A 26050-nucleotide genomic window follows, 5' to 3' on the forward strand; every position below is an offset into this window, starting at 1 on the left:
TTCCTTAATACATAATTATCTGCTTATTACTTTTGACAGTCTGTTCTGTTATTTCAATTAAAGTGAATATAAAGCAGAATACTTAGATAATGGGGAACTTTTTTAAGATGGTCAAAAGCTGGAAATACTCAACAGTTCAAAGCATCCATAGACAGAAACTGTCAACTTTTCAGGTTGTTGACTTAGGGACAAGTGACTAATTGAGTTTTCCTGTCTTTTTATTCTTTATGCATTATGGATCACGCATTCATTTGCTAATCTGATGACACTTCTAGTGTTCATTGTATTTGTCATCAAGATTTGGTGCTTTACAGGTCTTGGTCTACCTTAGCAACCTGAAAGTTGGTGTTAATTACAGGACTTTAACAGTTGACCTTGCTTTGCATTGATAGTCAGAATTCCAATCTTTATCTTTGATATCATTTGTTTGGAGATAGAAGAATGTTGTTCACTCTTGTATAAAAGTAGAAAAAGCTTAAGTTCACAACAGTTGCATTAATTTTGTCTTGATGTAATTCACTTCACTTTGCACTGCTCTTCAAACTGTGAAATGGATGGTTCCCTTTTAAGTGAAAAGCAGGTGTTGTGTAACTGGCAGGTGACAGATATAGTGTTACTGTGTAGGCACGAAGGATGAAAATATTCTTTGCAGTTATTTGTATTCTGTGGCTGTTCTATATCCATGAAGTGTATGTGGCACTATCCTGGGAGCAGAGGTGCCAGGAAGGGGAATTAGACATATTGACTTTTGTGAATTTTTTTACGTTCCATGAAACTACTGTTGTGGGGATGATTGCGGTGAAGGCGCTAACTGCTTGAGATTACACTCATTTTGGTCCTAATTGTAATACTAAATAAGTGAGTGAAAATAGCATCGTCATCTCTTGCTGTTGTCTCCCAGAGCTTTTACTGCCCCATGGTGAAATCTTGGACGTTAGGTATGGGCATTGTTCTCTTATCATGTGCAGCACTTCTGTCCCTGTTGTTGGCCCACTACTGGCAAAAATTTGCAATTAATTTGTGCATGGATTAGTTTGACATAGATTTGTAACTCTTATTTTTTGAAGTTGCTCACTTATTCTATAGCGAAGAGGGGAGAAGTTGTAAAAGCAGTGGTTTTGTCTACAATATTGTTTAATGTGTCAATATGTATTTTCTGTAATTATAGGTAAAGAAATGCAATTAGCACAGGATTAGTGCAAAGTATTTGACTAAATACAAAAATATTTTGAGTAATATTTGTCATGATTAAATAAAGATCAACTAAATGTTTTTCTTGCAAATATAAGGAAATTTGGAGAACTTAATGAATAGTGAACCCTTACCATAGTAATAATATTGAATGTTAAAATTGCTTGCCAATGTTTTAACAATTGGTAAGGATGTATATTTAGATCTTCAGTATTGTAATATGTGAAGCTGATCTGAAGCCAAATGCATGTTTGGTTAGAGCATAGTCATAGTCGTAGAGATGTACAGCATGGAAACAGACCCTTCGGTCCAACCCGTCCGTGCTGACCAGATATCCCAACCCAATCTAGTCCCACCTGCCAGCGCCTGTCCCATATCCCTCCAAACCCTTCCTATTCATATATCCATCCAAATGCCTCTTAAATGTTGCAATTTACCAGCCTCTACCACATCCTCTGGCAGCTCATTCCATATATGTACCACCCCCTGCATGAAAAAGTTGCCCCTTACGTCTCTTTTATATCTTTCCCTTCTCACCCTAAACCTATGCCCTCTAATTCTGGACTCCCTGATCCCAGGGAAAAGTGTTTGTCTATTTATCCTATCCATGCCCCTCCATAATTTTGTAAACCTCTGTAAGGTCACCCTTCAGCCTCCGACGCTCCAGGGAAAACAGCCCCAGTCTGTTCAGTCTCTTCCTGTAGCTCATATCCTTCAACCCTGGCAATATCCTTGTAAATCTTTTCTGAACTTGGCAGAGCTAAATATCTAAAAGATTTGTATGTGGGGGAAAGTGCTTATTTTCTGTGTGCAGACTGAACCTCGGGTTTTTTTTTCAATTGGAACCCAAAAACCAATCAACTGTCAGTTTGGTTGAAGTGACAATTTGTCTAACTTGTGAAAACTTATTTCTTACAGATCAACAAAAAGCAAACTCTATTAAAGCAAAGCCAAGATCTGCATCATTGAAAGCTGCTTTGAACTGGGGAGGTAATGCAATAAAAAGCACGCCTGGTTCCAAATTGCCTATACCAGCTTCTAGGTTGCAAAGAGTCGACAGCCTGTCATCAGTCAGCAGTGGTGTGTCAAATCAGAGTGTTCCAAGTACTTGGAGTAATAATTGTAAGTGTCTTTGTTTCTGTTTGGAAATCTAGCGAAGGCTAAGTGCTAACTTTGCAATCTTCAATATTTGTTGGAGGCTAACCAAATGTGCCAATCTATCTTAAAGCAGGTGTGACTTTTCTTCAATAGGTCTATCTGACAAGGTTTAGCCATATGCTGAGTTTCACTTCATATATCAATTTACTAAGACTGATATTGTTTATCAAAATCAGTTTTCATTGAGGGAGTTGTACCACAATGAATTCTGCCTGTTGGTTTAAAGGAAAATGTAGAAGTGGATAAATCTGTCAACGAATGCTAATTTAAACACTTGGAATTTTTAAAATTTCACTCATGGGGTGACAGCATTGCTGTCTTGGCCAGAGTTTATTGCTGATCCCTATTTGTCTGAAGTGTAGTAAGAGTCAGCTATATTAGTTTGGGTTAGAGTTATATGTAGGCCAGAGTCCAGATTAGAGTGGTGCTGAAAAAGCACAGCAGTTCAAGCAGCATCCAAAGATGCTGCCTGAACTGCTGTGCTTTTCCAGCACCACTCTAATCTGGACTCTGGTTTCTAGTATCTGCAGTCATTGTTTTTACCTTTTTTGTATGTAGGCCAGGTAAGAATGGCTGATTTTCCTTCCCTCAGTACATGTGAATTGGGTTTTTTTAGTAACACTGTACACTGACCTATTAGCAAATGTTTAACTTTTTTTTTTGTTAAACTCATTTTGTCACAGTCTGCTATGGTGATAATCAAACCAATTCCCCCAGAATAAGAGTCTGAGTTTCTGAATTACTTATCTATTGGCATTACCATTGTTGTTTCATCTCAAGTTACAGCCAATGATCTGAAAAAAGTACTGTTTCCTTTGATTTCCTTCAGTTTAGGCTCAGCTGGGCTATTCATTCCACAATTAAAATTATTGCATGAAATGAACATAACTGTGATTTGTTGAGGATATAATTGGCGAGTTATTTTTGAATGCATTGTCAGATTCACTAACAACTGGGAAAAAAAATCATTAAAAAAAACTATTCAGTGTTTAGGGAATACGAAGGCAGTGGGATAATTGAGTTCATTATAACTTTGGCAAAATCTGCCAAATTGCTGCCCACTGTATTTCTGTAACGGTTTGCAACAACCTCTGCTGGTTGTGAAAGTTGTTTCTAAAAACAAAATTTTCTAGCATTTCGTTTCGAAAGAAACTTTTTTAACGTGACAAAATTGGACATTGAGGTGAGATTGGGGTTTACTGCAGCTTTTGAATACTAAAATTTTAGATGTCTTGACGCCATCCAACTGAGCCAAAATACGATTTGCTTTCTGGACCGATTTGTTGGTGGTCCCGGTTTAAATGCTGAAGTGCAGAGTGTTCCTAAGAAGCGAGCAACATCCTGCAATTAGGAACAAAAGCGACCCAATGAAAGTCCGATGGGAATTTCAGTTCTGTAACGAGTCAATTGAATGATATGAAATGATGGGTGCACCAGTCTAATTTATCGAATTTGTTTCTACGTTCGCTGTCCTTGAAGGATGTGACACAAAAATGCCTGTATACAGCTTTCTAAATGAAGCGTGGATTCAGTGCTCTTGCTTTGTTTCGTTTGATTGGCCATCTCTCTGCGTGTGTAGCTGAAGCACAACGCACATGCCTAGTAAATTAGTTATTTCCACTCTATTTCACTGAGGGTCAGCGTTGGAAATGGCAGCATGAGTAAGGGTGAAATTTTATTTCGTCTGCTTGATTTTGGACCATTTCAATGACTGTACCAGGGGGACTTCGAAGCTGCACCTATACCACTTTCTCTCCACGTATTTTCTCCAATTCGACAATTGTGCCACCACACACTTTAGGAAGTCGGACTGATGTCATGTTTGTGACCTTTCTATTAATTGGATCTTATAGTTTCTGTATTGTTCCTTTGTTAGCAGTCTTAATTGGACGGCCTAATTACCAGCACTTAAAATGTAAGTCAATCAATGTTATTTAGAGAAAAGCCTTTTTTTCAAATTTCATGCTTTTGTTGGGGTTGGGAGGGGGTGTCCCATTGTTGAGATTTGGTTGAATTGCGAATTGTTGGTTGCGTTGGAATTTTGTGGTTAAGGATATCAGCTGCAAGATGGGGAATGTTAGTACAAAGGCAGTTGTATTTTCTGTGATGGTGGAAAAGCATTACCATAGAAACAGATGGACACCCCTGGGGACCAGTTCGTGCTCAGTTTTCTGATGGATTGCGAATGAATACAGGCAGGTTAGCAAATGAGTGCACCTTTATTCGTGATTTAATCCGTGCTATATGTCTGACAAACCAAAACAAATTGTGAAAAAAACGTTTAAATCGTGACTGAAGCTGCATCGTGTGCACAACCGATGCTAGTGAAATACGCTGTTCCTTTCAGTGGTGAGCACTGGAATAAATCGACAGTTTTAACCAAAAAAGCATTTCGAAGGTGAGCTTTAATTCGGACGGGGGTGGGGGGGGTGGGGGCTGGGTTGTTATAGTGTGTCTTATTTTAGATTCGACAAGACATCTATGCTGTCAAAGCAGACATCCCGGTCCTGCCTGGTCATGTGATTTCAGACCTCGTAGTTGCTGAAATTTGTGTTTGAACGTACATGTCCGAATGCCTTTTCTGTACAGTTAGCAAAAGTTGATCTCCCCAGAAGATGTTTCACTAATCATCTTCTACGAAATTGATTTGCGCACTTCCTGTCCAGGATTGATGGGTTCCTGCTTGCACAGGAATGGAATTCGGCTTGTTCAGCTATAGAATAAAAATTGCTTCCAGATGTCACATCGTTGCAGAAATACATTATCCTGATTTCGGCCATTTCACTGCAACATATTTGAGCGGCAGTAGGTGACCCTCGAGTCCATAATGGAGGTAGCTCCTCAGACTACACATTTGTTGCAAAGCAGTGTGTTGATTTCTGAGTCTACAGTTATATTGATGGAATTTGAGCGTCCCCAAAAAAACAAAAATTGCTTTCTTTCACATTATCTGTCATTCAGTAAAGATGGCCATAATGGAATCTGGGCTGAAAATCTGTTGCTGGAAAAGCGCAGCATCCAAGGAGCAAGAGAATCGACGTTTCGGGCATGAGCCCTTCTCATGCCCGAAATGTCGATTCTCCTCCTTGGATGTTGCCTGACCTGCTGCACTTTTCCAGCAACGCACATTTTTAGCCCTGATCTCCAGCATCTGCAGCCCTCACTTTCTCCAAAATGGAATCTGGTAAAAGCACCAAGCCTTGCTTTCTCATTTGAGGATGTGACAATGGCTGTAGAACACTTAACCTGAAGATTTTGTGATTCAGTGGTAATGTTTGCAGAAGCAGCAGCTTCAAGTCCCACTTGAGGATTTGATGGCCAAGGAAGTTGCTCATAATGAGGCCCAACAGGTTAAATGTCAACTTGACAATGCTTGCATGTAAGCCACCTGAAAATGTGATAAGAGTAGGTAAAGATTCCTGGTTAGCCATGCGACTGAAAGATTGTTTACAATCACTGTCTGTAATGCCAGGCTACAGTATGCATGTAAAAACTGAATTACTGCAGCATTGTCTCCTTGAGGCTGCTTGATACTATTGCTTGGACAAATGGAGTGGATCACAATTGCCAATAGCACAAGGTTTCCTGCTGTGGCTGAGGTGAATTCTGGACCTGCTGCTTAAGTCTACCCATGGGCAAGATTGTGGCATTGCAAGTCAGAATGGCATTCGAGCAGAGAAATTAAGCAACAGCCCATGTAATCCTATCTTCAATAGGTAATTACTGATGCGCAACTTGAAAAAAATGGTTATTTAACAAAATCAAACTTTTTTCCAGCTGTCGTTACTTCAACAAACCGTCAAGCAGATAGTCCTCGGAAACGTGCGCTCTCTGCAAACTCTTGCAGAAGTATTCAAGCACCATGTGCCAAGTCATTGCAGAAAACTAGAGTGGTTTCTTTGAAGACCCCATGCAAAGGTATGTATTCCACTATAAAACAGTAAGGAATATGTTGTGGGTTTGCTGTACTTTAATCGTGACTAACTTGCGAATGAGAATAGACTATTCTTTTAGATTTGCAAATGGTTGAACATTTTGTGTAGCTTTTAACACTTTGGATGTTTAGAGCAGTGATGTTAGTTACATGTTAGTAATTTTCTGTAAATGAAATGGTCAGTAGTTAATGTTATTTTGAGACACTTAAAGTTCAGCAATTTGTGAAAGGTTCAGAAATGTTTGTTCAACCATAGTAATGGACTAAGAATTCAATAGCCCTCGGAAATTGCATTGTTTTTTAAAAGAAAAACTCGTGCCAAGTTTTGAAGGTTTTTGCAATATACCAGGTTTGAAGGAATGCTGAAGCTGCATTCCAGAGTGATTTTTCTTCCCCTAATAAGCTATCAATTCTACCCCCACCCCCCCACCCCCCGGCTCCCACTCCCAGCAAATCAAGTCAACAAAGCAGTTCTTTCTAACACTCCTGTCTCCAGTTTTGAAGAATATGAAAGAATCAAATGCGTATTGGACGGAGCATAGTGAGCTGCATTTCATTAATGGGCTTGGCCTTTCTTTCTCTGCTTTATCTAGCAGTTTTTGACATTTTGCTTTCAACAAAGCTGTTCACTGGAAGGGTCACTGTTGTATGAAGTAATCTTACTGGCATGCATTAAGGCTAAATTTATGCTGTCTGAGTGCAGCTTGGGGTTGGTTCTGAAGAGCTCCCTCCATGCTCTCCTGGTTTTGTGTAAGGATTGAGTATCTGATTTATATTGCACTATATAAGTTTCAAAACAAGTAATGTTTCCTTGGGGGTATATAGGAGAGGTTTTGTTATAATCCCAAGCTGTTTACCATTTTTTGAGCTGCACCTCAAATCCAGAATTGCTGTTACAGTTGCATTTTCCATTCGAGAGCTGTCTGGTTGGCCACATTACTGTATATTTAGCAGCCACCTCCAAATTCTAATCTACATTGCACCCATTCATAATGTCATCCTGTATTGATGTACAATTCATATGGAAGTTAATGGCAATCAGTTCAACCTCCCCTCCAGCTCTCAACCTTTCTTACAAATTATCAGACTGATTATCTAACATTGAGCAACATACAAACATGTATGTCCTTCACTTAAATGTTGGGAAGACTGAAAAATAATTGATTTAAGCTATATTACAGTCTGTTCTTGAGTTGTTGGTCCCATTGTGGTAATTGTCAAAGGTGGAGGCAAAACATAAACTTTGTTATTATTGGTCTCTGGGAGATGAGCTTTTGGCCACACAGCTATGTCCTCTTTAAGAACACCACCAATTTCCACCTTCCTGTAATTTTCTGATTCTAACTTTGCCTAACCTCGTCAGCTGCTGAAGTCCTCATTGTTGATACATTTGCTTCTATTACAAAACACACCTGGGTGACTGTGTTTACAATTTACCCTCCATAAGCTTGATCATCTATAACTCTTATCATGCATGTTCTTGCCCAATTGTGAGAAAGAGACATGCTGCATTTTCTGTCTTTGTATGTCAGTAATGTTTTGTGAAAATTTTATTTCCAGGTCAATCCATGGCCTTGCTCTTCCGACCTTCTCCTCTTCCATCCCTGATTAAATTCTGTTTGGTTTTTGCTTTCCGATACTACTGGTTTCATTCCCACCTGTGGCAGATTTTGAATGATGGTCTAATGATCTATTGATGATCGTGGATCCATTGGAAAAACCCATCCGGTTTGCCAGTGCTCTTTTAGGGAAAGCAACTGCCATTTTAAATGGTCTGGCCGATATGTGACTCCAGATCCATAACAATACAGCTGATTCTTAAATGTCCTCTGAGCAATTGAGGATGATCAATAAATGCTGGCTCGGCAGCAATACCTTAATCCCATGATAGGGATAGTCAGCATGGTTTTGTGCATGGAAAATCATGTCTTTCAAGCATGATTGAGTTTTTGAGGAAGTAGTAAAGAGGAATGATGAGGGCAGAGTGGTAAATGTGACCTATATGGACTTCAGTAAGGCATTTGACAAGGTTCCCCATGGGAAACTGATTAGCAAGGTTAGATCTCACGGAATACAGGGAGAACTAGCCATTTGGATACAGAACTGGCTTAAAGTTAGAAGACTGCGGGTGGTGGTGGAGGGTTGTTTTTCAGACTGGAGGCCTGCGACCAGTGGAGTGCCACAAGGATCAGCACTGGGTCCGCTACTTTTTGTCATATACATAAATGATTTGGATGTGAGCTTAAGAGGTACAGTTAGTGCGTTTGCAGATGACACCAAAATTGGAGGTGTAGTGGACAGCAAAGAGGGTTACCTCAGGTTACAACAGGATCTGGACCAGATGGGCCAATGGGCTGAGAAGTGGTAGATGGAGTTTAATTCAGATAAATGAGGTGCTGCATTTTGGGAAAGCAAATCTTAGCAGTTCTTACACACTTAATGGTAAGGTCCTAGGAAGTGTTGCTGAACAAAGAGACCTTGGAGTGCAGGTTCATTGCTCCTTGCAATGGAGTCGCAGGTAGATAGGCTAGTGAAGGCGGTGTTTGGTATGCTTTTCTTTTATTGGTCAGAGTATTGAGTACAGGAGTTGGGAGGTCATGTTGCGGCTGTCCAGGTCATTGGTTAGGCCACTGTTGGAATAATGCATGCAATTCTGGTCTCCTTCCTATCGGAAAGATGTTGTGAAACTTGAAAGGGTTGAGAAAATATTTGCAAGGATGTTTGCCAGGGTTGGAGGATTTGAGCTATAAGGAGAGGCTGAACAGGCTGGGGCTGTTTTCTCTGGAGCGTCAGAGGCTGAGGGGTGACCTTATGGAGGTTTACGAAATTGAGGTGCATGGGTTAGGAAAATAGGCAGTCTTTTCCCCAGGGTCGGGGAGTCGAGAACTAGAGGGCATAGGTTTAGGGCGAGAGGGAAAAGATATAAAAGAGACCTACGGGGCAACATTTTAACACAGGGTGGTAACTGTATAGAATGAGCTGCCAGAGGATGTGATGGAGGCTAGTACAATTGCAACATTGAAGAGGCATTTGGATGGATATATGAATAGGAAGGGTGTGGAGGGATATGGGCCGGGTGCTGGCAGGTGGGACTAGATTGGGTTGGGATATCTGGTCAGCATCTGAAGGATCTGTTTCCATGCTGTACATCTGTGACTCTATGAATTTAACAAATTTAAGAGACCCAAGTTCAAATCCCACCTGTTCCACAGCTCTAATATATTTTCATTAACCTGTTCAGAGATATCTAAAAATAGTGAATGATGCAAGGTTAAAGGTAAGGTTGCACACTATTAATTTACCTTCATTTGCTTGAACATTTTATGTAGTTATATTTTGCCAAATTGCGCACAGTTTTTTTAATGTGAATCTTCACTATTAATGTATACTGACCAGGCTAAATTTTCACACTTCCTTTGTTTAAAGGATTGAATAGAAATGTCATCACTTCAAATCAAATCCTTCAAGGGTCAGGTTCAAAGTCTTCAAAACAGCAAAGCACTTCACGCAAGTTGCAAGGTAAAACATATGTTTTCTGATACTTGATTCTCTGGCAAGGCAACTTGATTTTGGTATCAACTGGTCAGTTAATGTAATAATCTGTGAAGTAGAGGCTTTTTGTTTGTGGAATTGAAGGTCAAGATTGCTTTGCCACTAGGAATAAAATATTGATTGAATGTTACCTGCTTGATTTGCTAACTTGTATTGTTTTTGATTTTGTAGCAATTTAAGTTCAGTTGCTGGGTAAAATAAATGGATGGGTGATGTCATCAATTATTTCAACCCATTTTGTTAAAAATAATTTAGTTCAAACACCAAAAGCTTTCAACCATTTTATGTTGGACAAATAGTTTAAGAAATTTGCAATGAAGAATTGTTGACCTGAACAAAAATTATGGCATTTATCTTGATCTATAGTACACATTTAGCAAATGGGGAGAACAAATCTAAATAAGTCCAACTGTAATTTAATTGCATTGCCCCAATGCACGTGTTTAGCCTTTGAATATTACAGTCAACCTGCAAAAAGCAATTAACTCATCAAATTTTGATAAGCTGCTTTGTTCTCTTACCCCTCAGGTTATATTAGGGTAACTAATCTTGGGCAAAAGTGACCAAAAGCATTTAATTGCAAGTGAATGCTAATGTTGTAGTCTACACTTTTTTTTTGCTCAACAAAAAACAGATGCAGAGATTTCCAATAACTGACTTGAATGGTTGTTCTGAATGTGATATTTTGATAGACTGCTTTACCTCATTTTTCTAGAGGTTTGATTCCATTCCCCATTATGATGTGGAGGTGCCAGTAACCTGACGAAGGAGCAGCACTCCAAAAGCTAATACTTCCAAATAAACCTGTTGGACTATAACCTAGTGTTGTATGATTTCTAACTTTATTGTTCCCCATTATGACAGCTTTTTATACAGCAGTCTGTGACTGTATCTGCTGTTAGATTGGTTTGCTCCTGCGTACTTCTACTCAAATATTCAGTAACTTACATGAAGGATAATGTAAAGTATGGGGAGATCTGGGATCTCAATAACCTAGGCAACCATAAGGATATCTTGACAGCCAAAGATTTTACGATAAATCTGGAAGTCAATGTGCTTAATTTTAAAAAGGGTAAGAGTTTGGTTTGAGAGAAGCAGATCAGCAAAAGTTTTTTAAAAATTTTCTTTGATCGCTCTCAATGTCAATAAAATTTAAAACCTGGAGGAGTGCATCTTTGCATTTGTAGTAATTAATCTGGATGCCAAAGATGTTGATTTGACAGTTACTAACACTTGATCCTAGTTGTAATATGCTTAACTTTGGATAATCTCTTGTGGTTTGGATGTCTGTATGCTCAGGCAGAGCTCTCTTGTAACTATTATCAATGTTTTTTCACTGTGCAAAAGCTTGCAGAATAGGAGGTTCAGCTGTACAGAGTGCAGTTCATACATGAGTGAAGATCACAGTCACGTGACTTTCTTTGGTCCATTTATAGAACTATTGAACCGTTACTACAAATTGAGACATTGTGCTGTCAGCAGCCTTGAGTGGACATAGAAATCTTGAGGCACTAATTGTGAATTGCGGGATCCAAGTTGTTTGTGTGCAATGAAGCCAATATGTCCAGATGTCCTGACCAAGGTTTGTAATGAAACCAAGACCCACTAAAAGTAAAGCTTTTTTGTTACTGTTTCTATGCTGTTGCAGGATTGTGATCATTACAAATTGGCTATCACTTTGAAGATTCCTATCATGTTGTTTAGAACAGTACTTGATTGACTAATGATTTTAGAATATTCCAAAATTGGCACTAGTGAGAAATTCAGACCATTGGCTTTTTTTTTCTGACCTGACAAAAGGACGTGAAGGCTGCAGAAAGAATGTAGCAAAAGCTTGTAAGGGATAAACGACTTCAAAATAATGGGGATTTTCTACCTGCAGACTAGAAGGTTGAGGAGATGAGTGTTTTAATTTATCTTTGGCGTGTGGGAATTTTCCTCAGTCAATATTTACTGCCTGTCCCTAATTGCCCTGAAGGAAGTCATGGTATACATTGCCTTGAAGCACTACAGTGTGCATGGTGAAAGAATGGTTACAATACTGTTAGGTAGTTATAAGGCCAAAGTTCTGGAACAACAAAATATGAGCAATAAATTTCCAAGTCAGGATAGAATGTGGCCTGGAGAATTTGCAGATGGTGTTCCTGTGCATCTGCTGCTCTTATCTGTCTTGATAGGGATTTCAGGGTTAATGGAGCCTTGGTAGCTGAATGCAATGCTTCTGGTAGATTGGTGCATGCTACTGTTTTTTAGTGGTAAGTAGAGTGAATATTGACATGTAGTTAATCAAACCGGCTGCTTTGTTCTTGCTGTCAAGCCGCTTGTGTTGTGGCTACACTCATCCAAACAAGTAGGGAGAATACCGTCACATTTCTAGCTTGACTTATAGATAGTGGACAGACATTCAGAAGACAGGAGTTGAGTTACTCCCTATTGAAGTCTTAGTGTCTGACTCTCTGCTGCAGTTTTTAAAAGGCTGATTTGTCAATTTCTGCTCAGTGCTAATCTCCAGAATCTTGATGGGCAGTCAACAATGATTAAAATCTCCTAGAAATGGCCATGGCCTGATACTTGTGACACATCTGTTGGTTGCCACTTAGTCTAAATGGAGATGTCATCCAGGTCTTCCTGTGGATGAGCAAAACTGTTTGTCTTATGTCACACAAATGGTGCTGAACATGGAGTGTCAATGGAATAATATGATTGGAGCAATTTAAGATGGTTTTGCCTTGAAAATTACCTGAATGAACTGTTGTAGTGATTTTCCTGGAGTTGAGAGCAATGATCTCCAACCATCTTACTTTATACTAGATATGATTTTAAACCAGCAGCAAGTTTTGATTCACAAAATCTTCAAACCTTACCTGGTCATATTTTGCTTTTGTGTCAAGGTTGTCCAATCTCTGTCTCTGGAGATCAGGTCTTTTTTCCATGTTTGGACCAGGAGCTGAGTGGGTCTGATGGAAGCCAAATGTGTCTGTGAGCTGCTTTTTATTTTGCAAGAGGTACCATTCAGCAGTGCTGGTGATGATCATTAATTTGACAATGGTCACAAGTAGAGCAGGACAGTGCTTGGCTAGTTTGACAGGACAATGTATTCCAATTTTAATAAGTAAGGTAGTGAATTTGAGTGTGTGGAGCAGGTAGACATTGAAAGAATTTAAATGCAGTACTGAAGTTGTCAACCAACTCAACCTGGACAATCCCTTGGGAGGAGCTGAGAGTTGGTGGTTTGGCAATAATATTTGTATCTGGAACCAAGAAGCAAGATTTGTGATAAATCTTCAGGCTACTGGTTAAGCCTTACTTGGTTTCACATATCAACATGTGCTTTTCAAGTCATTCTGAAAGTAATTGATTTTTAGTGAGGGCCTTGAGGCATGGTACATATATTTGGGAAGGTTAAGGAGGGAGTTTCAAATGTTCAAATGTGTTCTATAGTGTAATGAGACAACTCGGGGAGGCTGTGGCAAAATAATGTCGCCTGACTAGTAGTCCAGCCCTTGATGAAGGGCTTTTGCCTGAAACATCAATTTTCCTGATCCTCGGATGCTGCCTGGCCACTTCTTTTCCAGCATCTGCAGTACCCACTTTAGCCTAGCTAGTCCACTCCGCCATTCAGTCATGACTGGGCATTTCAACACCACTTAACCGCACTCTCCCTGTATCCCTTAATTCCTTGCGAGATCAAGAATTTGTCAATCTCTGCCTTGAAGACATTTAATGTCCCAATCTCCACTGTCTCCGTGGCAGTGAATTCCACAGGCCCACCATTTTCTGGCTGAAGAAATGTTGTCTCATTTCCATTCTAAATTGGCCCTCTCTAATTCTCAGACTGTGCCCATGGGTCCTAGTATCCCCGTCTAACGGAAACAAATGGCCCCCTTTTCTAAGCCCTGCATTATCTTAAAAAGTTTTTCTATTAGATCTCCCCTCAACCTTCGAAAGACTCATGAATGCAATCCTGGGGTATTCAGTCATTCATTTGTAAATTAGGCCTACCATTCCAGGGATCGTGCATGTGAATCTCCACTGGACATGCTCCAGTGCCAGTGTGCCCTCCTGAGGTGTGGGGCCCAGAATTGGACATAGTATTCTAAATGATGCCTAACTAGAGCTTTATAAAGTCTCAGCACAATGCTGCTTTTACGTTCCCACCCTCTTGAAATAAATGACAGCACTACATTTTGCTTTTTTAACCTCAGACTCAACCTACAAGTCAACATTTAGAATCCTGGATGAGCACTCCCAGACCCCTTTTGTACTTTGACTTGAGGAATTTTTTCATTGTTTAGAAAATAGTCTGTCCCTGTATTCTTTTTCATGAAGTGCAAGACCTTGCATTTGCTCACATTGAATTTCAGGAGCCATTTTTTGGACCACTGTCCTAAACTATCGATCTTTCTGCAGCCTCCCCACTTCCTCAGTACGACCTGCCTGTCTGCCTAACTTCATATCATCAGCGAACTTCGCCAGAATGCCCCCAGTCCCTTCATCCAGATCATTAATATATAAAGTGAACAGCTGCGGCCCCAACACTGAACCCTGTGGGACACCACTTGTCACTAGCTGCCATTCTGAAAAAAAACCTTTTTATCCCAACTCGCTGCCTTCTGTCAGACAGCCAATCCCAATCTATGCCAGTAGCTCCGCTCGAACACCGTGGGCCCTTATCTTACTCAGCATCCTCCTGTGAAGCACCTTATCCAAGTTCTTTTGAAAGTCTAGACAGACAACATCCACTAGGTTTCCCTGGTCTAACCTACTTGTTACCACCACACAGAATTCTAACAGGATTGTCAGGCATGATCTCCCCTTACTAAATCCATGCTGACTTGTTCTAATTCGACCTTGCACTTGCAAGAATTTAGAAATCTCATCTTTAACGATGGATTCTAGAGTTTTACCTACAACCGAAGTTAGGATAATTGACCTATAATTTTCCATCTTTTGTCTTGATCCTTCCTTGAATAAGGGGGTTACAACAGAGATTTTCCATTTGTCTGGGACTTTCCCTGACTCCACTGATCTTGTGAAAGGTCACAGTCAGTGCCTCCGCTATTTCCTCAGCCAACTCTCTCAGAACTCTAGGATGCAGCTCATCAGGTCAAGGAGATTTATCAATTTTTAGACCTTGTAGCTTTTCTAGCACTTTCTCTTTTGCAATGGCTACCATACTCAACTCTGCCGCTGACTGTCCTCAATTGTTGGGATATTACTCGTCTTTCACTGTGAAGATTGACATATGCTATTTATTAAGTTCTTCAGCTGTTTCCTTATTTCTCATCACGAGCCTTCCTGCATCAATTTGGAGTGGCCCAATTTCTATTTTTGCCTCTTGTTTGTTTCTTAGTAAAAATTTCTTTTCAATACATACCACTTTTAATGTTACTGGCTAGCTTACCTTCATATTTGATCCTCTCCCTTCCTTATTTCTCATTGTTATCCTCTGTTTTTGTAGTCTTCCCAACCTTCTGGTTTCCCAGTGTTCTTGGCCATTTTATAGGTGCTTTTTTTTTTACTATGATACATTTCCTCACTCCCTTCATCACCCATGGCTGTCTAATTCTATCTTTTATTTGGAATGAACCTCTGTACTGTGTCCTCAAATTACACCCAGAAACCTCTGCCATTGTTGCTCTACTGTCTTCCCCACTAGGTTCTGCTTCCAGTTGGTTTTCATCAGTTCCTCCCTGTAATTACCTTTTATTTAACTGTAACACCATTACATCTGATTTTGCCTTCTCTTTCAAACTGCAGACTGAACTGTACCATACTATGATTGCTGCCTCCAAAGTGTTCTATTACTTTAAGATCTTTTATAAAGTCTGGCTAATGACACAGCATGTACTTCAGAGATGGTTAACTCTCAACTTTTTCATTATTCAAGAGATGAGATAATTTCTGGCTGGGCCAGCATTTATTACCCATTCCTAATTGCCCACATGGCAGTTAAGATTCTATCACATGGCTGTGGGTCTGGAGTCACATGTAAGCCAGATTCCTTGCTCAAAACAGCAATAGTGTACCAGATGGACTTTCCTGACAGTCAACAATGGTTTCATGGTCATAATTAGATTCTTAATTCCAGATCTCTATTGAATTCAAATTCCATCATTTGCCATTGTTGGATTCAAGCCCAGGTCCCCACAGCATTATCTGGGTCTCTGGATTAACAGTCCATACCACTACGACCATCACCTCGCCAACTACTTCCTTTAGTACTTGAGAAATTTGCCAGTGATCACAACAATACACTCATTCATTAATTTGTAGGATGGATCAATAAAGGTGTCACTGAAGAGATTGCAGAAATGAAGTCCATTAAGCCTTGTGCAATAGTTGGCACGATCCTAAGCTTTCCAGTGCAAGTCCCAATTGCCGCCTAAAATGACGTAGCAAGTTTAAGGGATGGGTCATTAAATGCTGCACAATCCAGCAATACTCACTTAACACTCGATCAATATAAAATTAATCTTTTGTTAGGATTGCATTTCCCAAAATTTTAGAACGAGAGTCGGGAAACAGACCCTTCAGTCCATGCTGACCAGATCTCCCAACCCAGGAGAAAGTGAGGTCTGCAGATGCTGGAGATCAGAGCTGAAAATGTGTTGCTGGAAAAGCGCAGCAGGTCAGGCAGCATCCAAGGAACAGGAAATTCGACATTTCGGGCATAAGCCCTTCATCAGGAATCCTGATGAAGGGCTTATGCCCGAAATGTCGAATTTCCTGTTCCTTGGATGTTGCCTGACCTACTGCGCTTTTCCAGCAACACATTTTCAGATCTCCCACCCCAAACTAGTTCCACCAGCCAGTACCCAGCCCATATCCCTCCAAACCCTTTCTATTCATATACCCATCCAAATGCCTCTTCAATGTTGCAATTGTACCAGCCTCCTCCTCTTCCTCTGGCAGCTCATTCCATACACATACCACCCTCTGCGTGAAAAAGTTGCCCCTTAGGTCTCTTTTATATCTTTCCCCTCTCACCCTAAACCTCTGCCCTCTAGTTCTGGACTCCCCCATCCCAGGGAAAAGACTTTGTCTATTTATCCTATCCATGCCCCTCATCATTTTGTAAACCTCTAAGGCCACACCTCAGCCTCCAACACTCAGGGAAAACAGCCCCAGCCTGTTCAACTTCTCTCGATTGGTCAAATCCTCCAACCCTGGCAACGTCCTTATTAATTTTTTTTTCTGAACCCTTTCAAGTTTCACAACATCTTTCTGACAGGAAGGAGATCAGAATTGGTCAAAATATTCCAACAGCGGCCTAATCAATGTTCTGTACAGCCGCAACATGACCTCCCAACTCCTGTACTCCGTGCTCTGACCAATAAAAGAAAACATAGCAAATGCCTCCTTCACTATCCTATCTACCTGTGACTCCACTTTCAAGGAACTATGAACCTGCAATCCAAGGTCTATTTGTTCAGCAACAGTCTCTAGGACCTTACCATTAAGTGTATAGGTCCTGCTAAGATTTGCTTTCCCAAAATGCAGCACCCCGCGTTTATCTGAATTAAACTCCATCTGCCACTCCATTGGCCCATCTGGTCAAGATCCTATTGTAACCTGAGGTAACATTCACTATCCATTACACCTCCAATTTTGGTGTTATTTGCAAACTGACTAACTGTACCTCTTATGCTCACATCCAAATCATTTATATAAATGATGAATAGTGGACCCAGCACTGATCCTTGTGGCACTCCACTGGTCACAGGCCTCCAGTCTGAGAAACAACCCTCCACCACCACCCTCTGTGTTCTACCTTTGAGCCAGTTCTGTATCCAAATTGCTCTTTATCCCTGTATTCTGTGAGATCTAACCTTGCTAACCAGTCTCCCATGGGGAACCTTGTCAAAAGCCTTACTGAATTCCATATAGATGACATCTGCCTTCATCAATCCTATTTGTTACTACTTCAAAAAACAGAATCAAGTTTGTGAGCCATGATTTCCCATGCACAAAGCCATGTCGACTATCCCTAATCAGTCCTTGCCTTTCCAAATACATGTACATCCTGCCCCTCAGGATTCCTTCCAACAACTTGCCCACTACAGCCATCGTTCCCTGGCTTGTCCTTACCATCCTTCTTAAACAGAGGCACCATGTTAGCCAACCTCCAAACTTCCGGCACCTCACCTGTGACTATTGATAGAAATATCTCAGCAAGAGGCCCAGCAATCACTTTTCTAGCTTCCCACAAACTTCTAGAATATACCTGATCAGGTCCTGGGGATTTATCCAACTTTATGCATATTTCAAGGCATCCAGCACTTCCTCCTCTGTAATATGAATATCTTTCGAGATGTCACCATCTAATTCCTTATATTCTATATCTTTCTTGTACTTTTCCATGGTAAACAATGATGCAAAATACTCGTTTAGTATCTCCCCCATTTTCTGTGGCTCCACACAAAGGCCACCTTGCTGATCTATGAGGCGCCTATTCTCTCCCTAGTTAGCTTTTTTTTGTCCTTTAATGTATTTGTAAAAACCCTTTGGATTCTCCTTAACTCTATTTGCCAAAGCTATCTCATGTCCCCTTTTTGCCCTCCTGATTTCCGTCATAAGTATACTCCTACTTTCTTTATACTCTGCTAAGGATTCACTCGATCTATCCTGTCTGTACCTTATACATACTTCCTTCTTTTTCTTAACCAAACCCTCAATTTCTTTAGTCATCCAGCATTGTCTAAAATCCCCTACCATAATCGCCCCATTATTCTTACAGACAGTTGAGATCTCCTTACAAATTTTGTTTCTCAATTTCCCCCTGTCTATTAGGGAGTCTACAATACAATCCCAAAAAGGAGATTATCCCTTTCTTATTTCTCAGTTCCACCCAAATAACTTCCCTGGATGTATTTCTGGGACTATCCCCCCTCAGAACTGCTGTAATGTTATCCCTTATCAAAACTGCCACTCCCCTCCTCTCTTGCATCCCATTCTATCTTTCCTGTAGCATTTGTATCCTAGAACATTTAAGCTGCCAGTCCTGCCCATCCCTAGCCATGTTTCTGTAATTGCTATGATATCCCAGTCCCATGTTCCTGACCATGCCCAGAGTTCATCTGCCTTCCCTGCTAGGCCCCTTGCATTGAAATAAATGCAGTTTAATTTATTTGTCCTACCTTGTTCCTACCTGCCCTGACGTTTGTTTGTTTGTTCTGTTCTCAGCTGTATCAGTCTCAGATTGATCTCTTTCCTCACTATCTCGCGGAGTCTCCCCCCTCCCCCACCTTACTCGTTCAAATCTTCCTGAGCAGCTCTAGCAAATTTCCATGCTCCATGCAAATCTCCATATTAGTCCCCTTCCAATTTCAGTGCAATCCGTCCTTCTTGTACAGATCACTTCTATCCCAAAAGAGATTCCAATGATCCAAAAATGTGAATCCTTTGTCCATACACCAGCTCCTCAGCCATGCATTCATCTGCTCTATCCTTCTATTCCTGCCCTCACTAGCTTGTAGCACCAGGAGTAATCCAGATATTTCTACGTTTTAAAATTTCTACCTAACTGTAATCTCCCGTCGGAATCTCTACCTTTTTTTCCTTCCTATGTTGTTGATTCCGATGTGGACAATGTCCTCTTGTTGGCCCCTCTCCCCCTTGAGAACATTCTGCACCCTTTTGAGACATCCTTGATCCTGCACCAGGTTTTTTTAAAAGGGTATGTGGGTTTGAAGAAAAAGACCTGGGAAGAACAGGAGTGAATTAATTGAAGCCTTTCAAGGGGCTAATGCTGATGGATATTATTAATCAACTTATTTAGACATGACACTAATATTGCAATAAGATATAATTGACTTTGTCATTTCTGCAGTCTCTTCAATGGCACCTTTACTGATCCATCTTGGAAGTTCATCTGAAGACTGTTCATGATTTGTAGATAAATTCATTGAATGATAAATGAAGCAATTGGCATGAAGAACCCTTCACAACTCTGTATACAATGACACTGTCCCTGATGGAGTGGTTTGATTGGATTGCTAAATTAATCCCTGATAGTTGTTGCAGTTGATCCAAAAATATGTAGGTTGTGATTATAACAAAGACCAAATCTTTATTAGTGGATGAATTCCACTTGCCACAGAGTTATTACTTAAAATTAAAAGCCAAGATTAAAGTTAGCTGAGGTGTGCATTTTGTGATTTCTGCACGTAGTACCAAATAAATATTTATAATGTAGGGACTGTTGCCAATGGGGATTGGATAACTTTGAATTTAGTTATAGTCATCAATCTCCAATTTAAGGTTGGGTTACGAGAAGCATTCATCCGTGCAGAGACTAGTTTGGGTGATGAACAACTGGGTGTGATGCATTTCTTCTGAACTTTATTTGCCAGGTGTGTTTTAATTTCAGTCAGTGTCTCAAGGTTACGATGTGCTTTGTTCATTTGTAGCTGTTTTTAGACTTCGTTTTGAAATCATGAATTTTGATACCATGAACATATTTCTTATTTATGAAGTTGGTAAAGTTGGAGATTTGTTTTGTATCTTTAAGGGGAGTGTTTCAGCCTGTGTCACATATCTAAAAGCTGTAATTTAGTGCCGTCTAAGTTCCTAGCTAGAATGACACTCCTTTCAGACAAAGGACCGCAAAGTTGTCCAGAGGAATAATTTCAATGATTTCTTGATTGAGAATTCTCAGCCAAAGTGTCTCTTTTTTTTTTGTGAACCAAATTGTAACTATGGACAACACATGGTAACTAGTTTCATTTTGAGGATGACTACTTGTGGAGGTAAGTAATGGTGTTTGCTGTCCTTTCTATCTGTTGATGTTTTTGTCCAGCTGACATTGTTACTACATAATGTTGTTAATTCTGTGTGTAGCAGATAAACAAAAAGGATTTGTCACCTTGCCTATTAAAAGTGGATTGATTTTTTTTTAAAAAAAAGTCAGTTAAGCTTCATATTTGTGTTCTGATTTTTGTCAAGTTTTTCATATGGTTGTCACCTTTACAATTCTTTAACTTCTGCATGTAAAGAATAACTGGAGTGACTTGATTGCTGGGTTGTTTTTCTACATTTGTAATACCAACTAGTATTCTCTATCTCCTGGATTTGAAGGCAACCTGTACTGAACTTGAACAATGTTATTTTGTGCAAGAATAAGTGTACAGTGTATTCCCTACACTGTTTTTTGACTTAACTGTTTGCTATGACTTGGATTAAGGTTCAAAGGACACAGATTTTCCAAGCTTTCAGGTAAATTACAAGCAGTAATTAGTAAGTGGTGAGGAGGAAAGCTGAAGTCAAGAGCACATAAATGAGTGAAGTAGGCAAGTTTTTTTTATTTAAGAATGTGGTATTTGTTGACTGAGATACTTTTTTCTCTTGTCCTTGAATGTGACTTGGGACATGATGAACTGAAGATCAGGTGATGAAGCCTGGTGGTTGCATGTTCCAGGATTTCAACTCAAGGATTCATCATTCTAAGTCAGAATGAAGGATCATGCTGGTGAGGATGTTTTGACAGGGTCAATTTTTTTCAGTTTTTCATAGTAATTCTGGCTGGGTGCTGTTTGTCTCAGATTTCTGACTACCTTGTGCCTTTAATACTTGGCTAATGTCACAGGTATACATGCTATTGGTTAATGACATTGGACATTAAGCAAAATCCTGCTTGGCGTTGCATTAGAGTTAGGCCCTACCTCAAGTACATATGTTCCAAGATAGTCCTGAGCCAGGTGAGCAGGGAACTATTACTGCAATCCAGAGTCTTCCTTGGGAGTTCGCATGGTACCTGGGCACTTCGACCCAGGTGTTTCCTGCATTTTGTTTGAGACAGGTAGTGGACCATAGAACGTAGTCCTGCATCTCACAGCTCAAGATAAGCCTCAGCAAAACAAATGCAATTTTCTTCAGCCTTCCTTTCCGAAGGCATGTGTAACAGTCTCTTACCACCTTGCCCACCCTCTGCCGCTTTTGAATGCAGGGTGTAGTAACAAACATGAAGAATCTCTCAGGTGGTGCCCTTCTCACCACGAGTCAAGTGATGTCTTGGTGCTTGTTGGAAAGTTCTGGTGATGAGGCATTCTGCCAAATGACTTTGACAGCTTTCTCAGGGAACAACCTATCAGGATCCACCCTCTTCCTGTAAGATTTCAAACACTATGCCGACCACTTCCTGATGGACTTAGAGTCAAAGGCGTTTTTCTTTGCAGATTTCGCCATGAAGGGCAGGTGATATGGAATGGTCCAACTAGGAGTATTCTGTAGCGACACGGCCAGAACTATCCTTCATAAGTCATGTCCCTGTGAACGTGGTCCATCATAGACCTCCACATGAAGTGGAAGATGGCTTGTGTGACTGCAACAGTACAGGTTCTGGGAGACGAGTGTTGACCCTCGAGTTAGACGCCACTAGTTGTGTCTGAGAGTAGCCCTATTGGGCAAAGGTGACTTGACTTTTTTCAGCTGCTGTATCACTACTTCACTGACATGATTTTTTTTTTCTTGTCTGTCAATGACTGAGGTTACTTTTGGTTTGTTTTGTGTATAAGTTAAAACGCTTGGAAAATCTGTCCTCTCATTTCTTATCAATCCTTTGATTCCATCTGGAATCGGGAATTGATCCATTACACGTTTATTGATGTGTAATGCAAGGTTGGAATCTGATGTTCAAGGAAATGAATCTTTTGCGAAGCTGCAATTTTGACAGGAAAAGAATGTTTTGGAATGGAAGCAATTTAGTTTCTAAGTGAGTGATCTGTGAAGAAATGTTATGGTTCAACTTTCTGACAAACTTAGTGTTCTGAAACTTGTACTTTCAGATTTGTTACAGAAGTAACAAGCCTGTACTTTAAAATGTTGAGGTGAAATGGACAAGGAAATTCATTTTTAATTTCTCTCTTTGATCCAAAAAGCTTTGACCCAGTCACTCTTTGTTTGACACTGACCATCTTGAACTGACACACATTCAATGTTTTGGTGGTTTTGATGACCAATTTTTGAGTGTCCAGGCCTCTCAAGTCCTCAAGTGCATCTAACAGTTTTAGCTATTGCTCTTTCATGCTGTGCAAAACAGCAATATGGCAATTGATTTGATTAGTTTTCTTTTTTCCCTCCCCGTCAGACCATTATTTCAAGTCCACTCTACACTTCAATTTGCTGTGGGAAGCTGCATGGGTCTTGGTCATAACTTTGTGGCATGTGGAACATTTTTGTTCCTCAGCCCAACTCTGGCTATGGGAGGCTCCCAACCTCCACATGCACCAGAAGGAACTTCTAGATTGGTCCCTGGAATGAGTGAGTTGATTGGTGAGGATAAATTGGACAGGCTAGACATGGAGTTTAGAATGTGTGAGGGGTGACTTGATTCAAGTGTGTAAAAGCCGAAATGGCCTTGACAAGGTGGAAATGGAAAGGGTCTTTTCTAGAACATTACAGATCAAAGGGAACCTTTTTAAAAATCTAGTGGTTGTCTTTCAGGACAGATGAGTAACAATTTGAGGGTTCAGTGACTCAAAAGTTAACATATTGCTGCTATGGGGTCAGTTGGGAATGTGGAATTTAAAACATAGAACAGGTATTATCTTGAATGACAGAGCAGACATGAGTGGTTGAATGGCCTAATTCTACTGCTACTTAAATATTTATTTTCATTATCACATTATTTCTATCTTATGCATCTGTTAGCCTTGTCAATATGCTGCAGTTATAGATCATCCAGTCCCTTTGTTTAATATACAATCCCAATGTATTTTTTTAACTAACGCTGTACTAATTTCTTTGAATTGTTGATTCTCCCTATTCCCTTGCATCTCTAGTTGTGGGAGGTTGCTTCTGCCTTCTGTGAAGACACAGTAATCATTTTAGCTTCTCCCTTAGATGCTGGCTACAAGAAATATTAGTTATAAATCCTTTTGACTACAATCTATCTCCCACCCTCTTACACACACTTTCCAATTATGTATTAAGTCAATCAACTTTGCATTTCTCTATTGAATAGCTTGTGGCATTTAGAGTAACCTGAAATTACAACTGTTAAGATTCTGCCTTTAATTTTATTTCTAAGCCCTAAAGTTTGCTTTCAGGCCCAGGCTGGCGCTGCTGGCTGTGTCATGGATAGGAATTTGGGCTGGGATGTCTGATTCTCCCCAGAGAGATTCCTGCAAACAGTCCATGACCAGTGACACGAGGTCAATTCCTGGAATGGCGAGACTACTTTACACTGAAAGACTGGAGCGACTGGGCTTGTATACCTTGAGTTTAGAAGACTAAGAGGGGATCTGATTGAGACATATAAGATTATGAAAGGATTGGACACTCTGGCAGCAGGAAACATGTTTCCGCCGATGGGTGAATGCCGAACCAGAGGACACAGATTAAAAATATGGGGTAGACCATTTAGGACAGATGAGGAGAAACATCTTCACCCAGAGAGTGGTGGCTGTGTGGAATGCTCTTCCCCAGAGGGCAGTGGAGGCCCAGTCTCTGGATTCATTTAAGAAAGAGTTGGATAGAGCTCTCAAGGATAGTGGAATCAAGGGTTATCGAGATAAGGCAGGAACAGGGTACTGATTAAGGATGATCAACCGTGATCATATTGAATGGTGGTGCAGGCTCGAAGGGCAGAATGGCCTACTACACCTATTGACACTGGCAGCAAGGTCTGGCACACTATTCTGGACTGTCTTGTTAACTTCAGTGGAAACTCCTGTCCGATTCCCTAATTGGGATATTCTCCAATCGTTGCTCTTGACTACTTTTTAAGGCCCTGTACTGCTGTAATCTTTTGTGATGTCACAGACTTGCCTTTGACTGCCCTTCAGTGGTGAACTGTTACCTTTTGTCCTCACCAGTATCCAAAATGGAATACCAGTTAGCATGCAAGATCAGATTTTGGGTCATGAGCTAATAACTTCTGTGCCTGGGGAGTAAGACTTTTCAGCTGATGGAATAGATAGGCATGTGGGAGTATGATACAATTATCATTCCTGGTTGTAGTATGTTTAGACAACATGGGAATGGCTCATTGTTTTACTTGATTGTCTAATCAATACCATGACGGATGATATCTCGGAGGGACCATTCAAATGAGGCTGTATGAGTGGAAATAAAAAGCAAAATGGACCAATGTGGGATGTGTACTATAGGCTAGCAAACAGTGTTTATATACTATATAATTTCAACGCATGAACTTTGATACTTACGTAAGTTCACCCAGCAGAAACAGGAAAACAGTTTATCTGAATGCTGATTAGTCTGGGAAAGGGTGAGACCTAGTTGATCTAGTACATTAGTCAAAAAGAAATCTTGGAAATTCAGTTGGGGTGAAGAATGCAAATGGTATGTTGCGCTGATAGCAGGATTAGCATGCAGGAGCAGGAATGTCTTTATGCAATTTATACAAGACACGGGTAAAACAACACCTGAAATAATGTGCTGTTTTGGCCTCATACTGCAGGAAAGATGTTTTGGTTATGGAGGGAACTCAAAGGTTTAGTAGACTGATTGCTGGGATGGCAGGACTGATGCAGGAAGAGAGACTGGATCATTTAGGACTATGTTGACTGGGGTCATCTCCTCAACCAGTGAAATTCTGATGAGACTAGTTGGGATAAATTCAAGGAGAATGTCCCTGATGGTCAGGGAGTCCAGAGCCATCGGTCACAGCTTGAGAATACAGAATAGCCTATAACAGGGCGAGATGGGGAGAGTGGTGAGCATGTGGCATTCTCTACTACAAATTGTTGAAAGCAAAGTTTTGCCTCTAGTGCGGAGTTAGATTTAGCTATTACAGCTAAAGGGATCAATGATTTATGCAGCGGAAAGTGGGGGCAGGGTACGGAGTTGGTCGATCAGCCCTGAAAATGGCCGAGCAGGCTAATGGGGCGAACAGCCTACTTATGTTTTGAACTTTGCTTGGAATGTGGATGCTTTTTCAAGTCTACACTAAATGTAGCGACATTGTAATCTGTTAATGCAGTGGAGACATTTTTGTTTAGCTGTAGTTTTCAATATAAAACTTTCATAAACACAGTAATGTAGATGTTTAATTATGGTGTTGTGAATTTGGATAGTTAGTACTTTTTACAGTAGAGCTTTATGGTAGTTGGAAGGATTGCAAGAATTCCATTCTTTTATTTTGAAAAGACTGCAGTGTATTTCATATCAGTCTGTGGGAGTTGCATTTGCAATGAGCTGTTTTCAAAAAATGCTTTGTTTCTTGAAGTAACGATGGAAATAAAAGCCCATACG

The 26050-nt window shown here is 40.3% G+C and overlaps 1 protein-coding gene across 2 annotated transcripts in view; it reads left to right on the forward strand.

Moving 5' to 3' along the window:
* The window catches only part of mtus1b (microtubule associated tumor suppressor 1b), a 145584-nt gene that overhangs the window by 28311 nt on the left and 91223 nt on the right, over positions 1–26050 (forward strand). The window contains exons 3-5 of one of the 2 annotated variants that reach the window (XM_060823985.1): positions 2110–2313; positions 6127–6267; positions 9710–9802. In XM_060823985.1, the coding sequence (XP_060679968.1) occupies positions 2110–2313; positions 6127–6267; positions 9710–9802 (438 nt within the window). Of the gene's footprint in view, positions 1–2109; positions 2314–3990; positions 4265–6126; positions 6268–9709; positions 9803–26050 lie in introns of those variants that run through there. The other variant, XM_060823993.1, reaches the window with a different exon arrangement.

This window comes from Hemiscyllium ocellatum, chromosome 1 (genome assembly GCF_020745735.1).
Source record: "Hemiscyllium ocellatum isolate sHemOce1 chromosome 1, sHemOce1.pat.X.cur, whole genome shotgun sequence".
Classification (NCBI taxonomy): Eukaryota; Metazoa; Chordata; class Chondrichthyes; order Orectolobiformes; family Hemiscylliidae; genus Hemiscyllium; species Hemiscyllium ocellatum.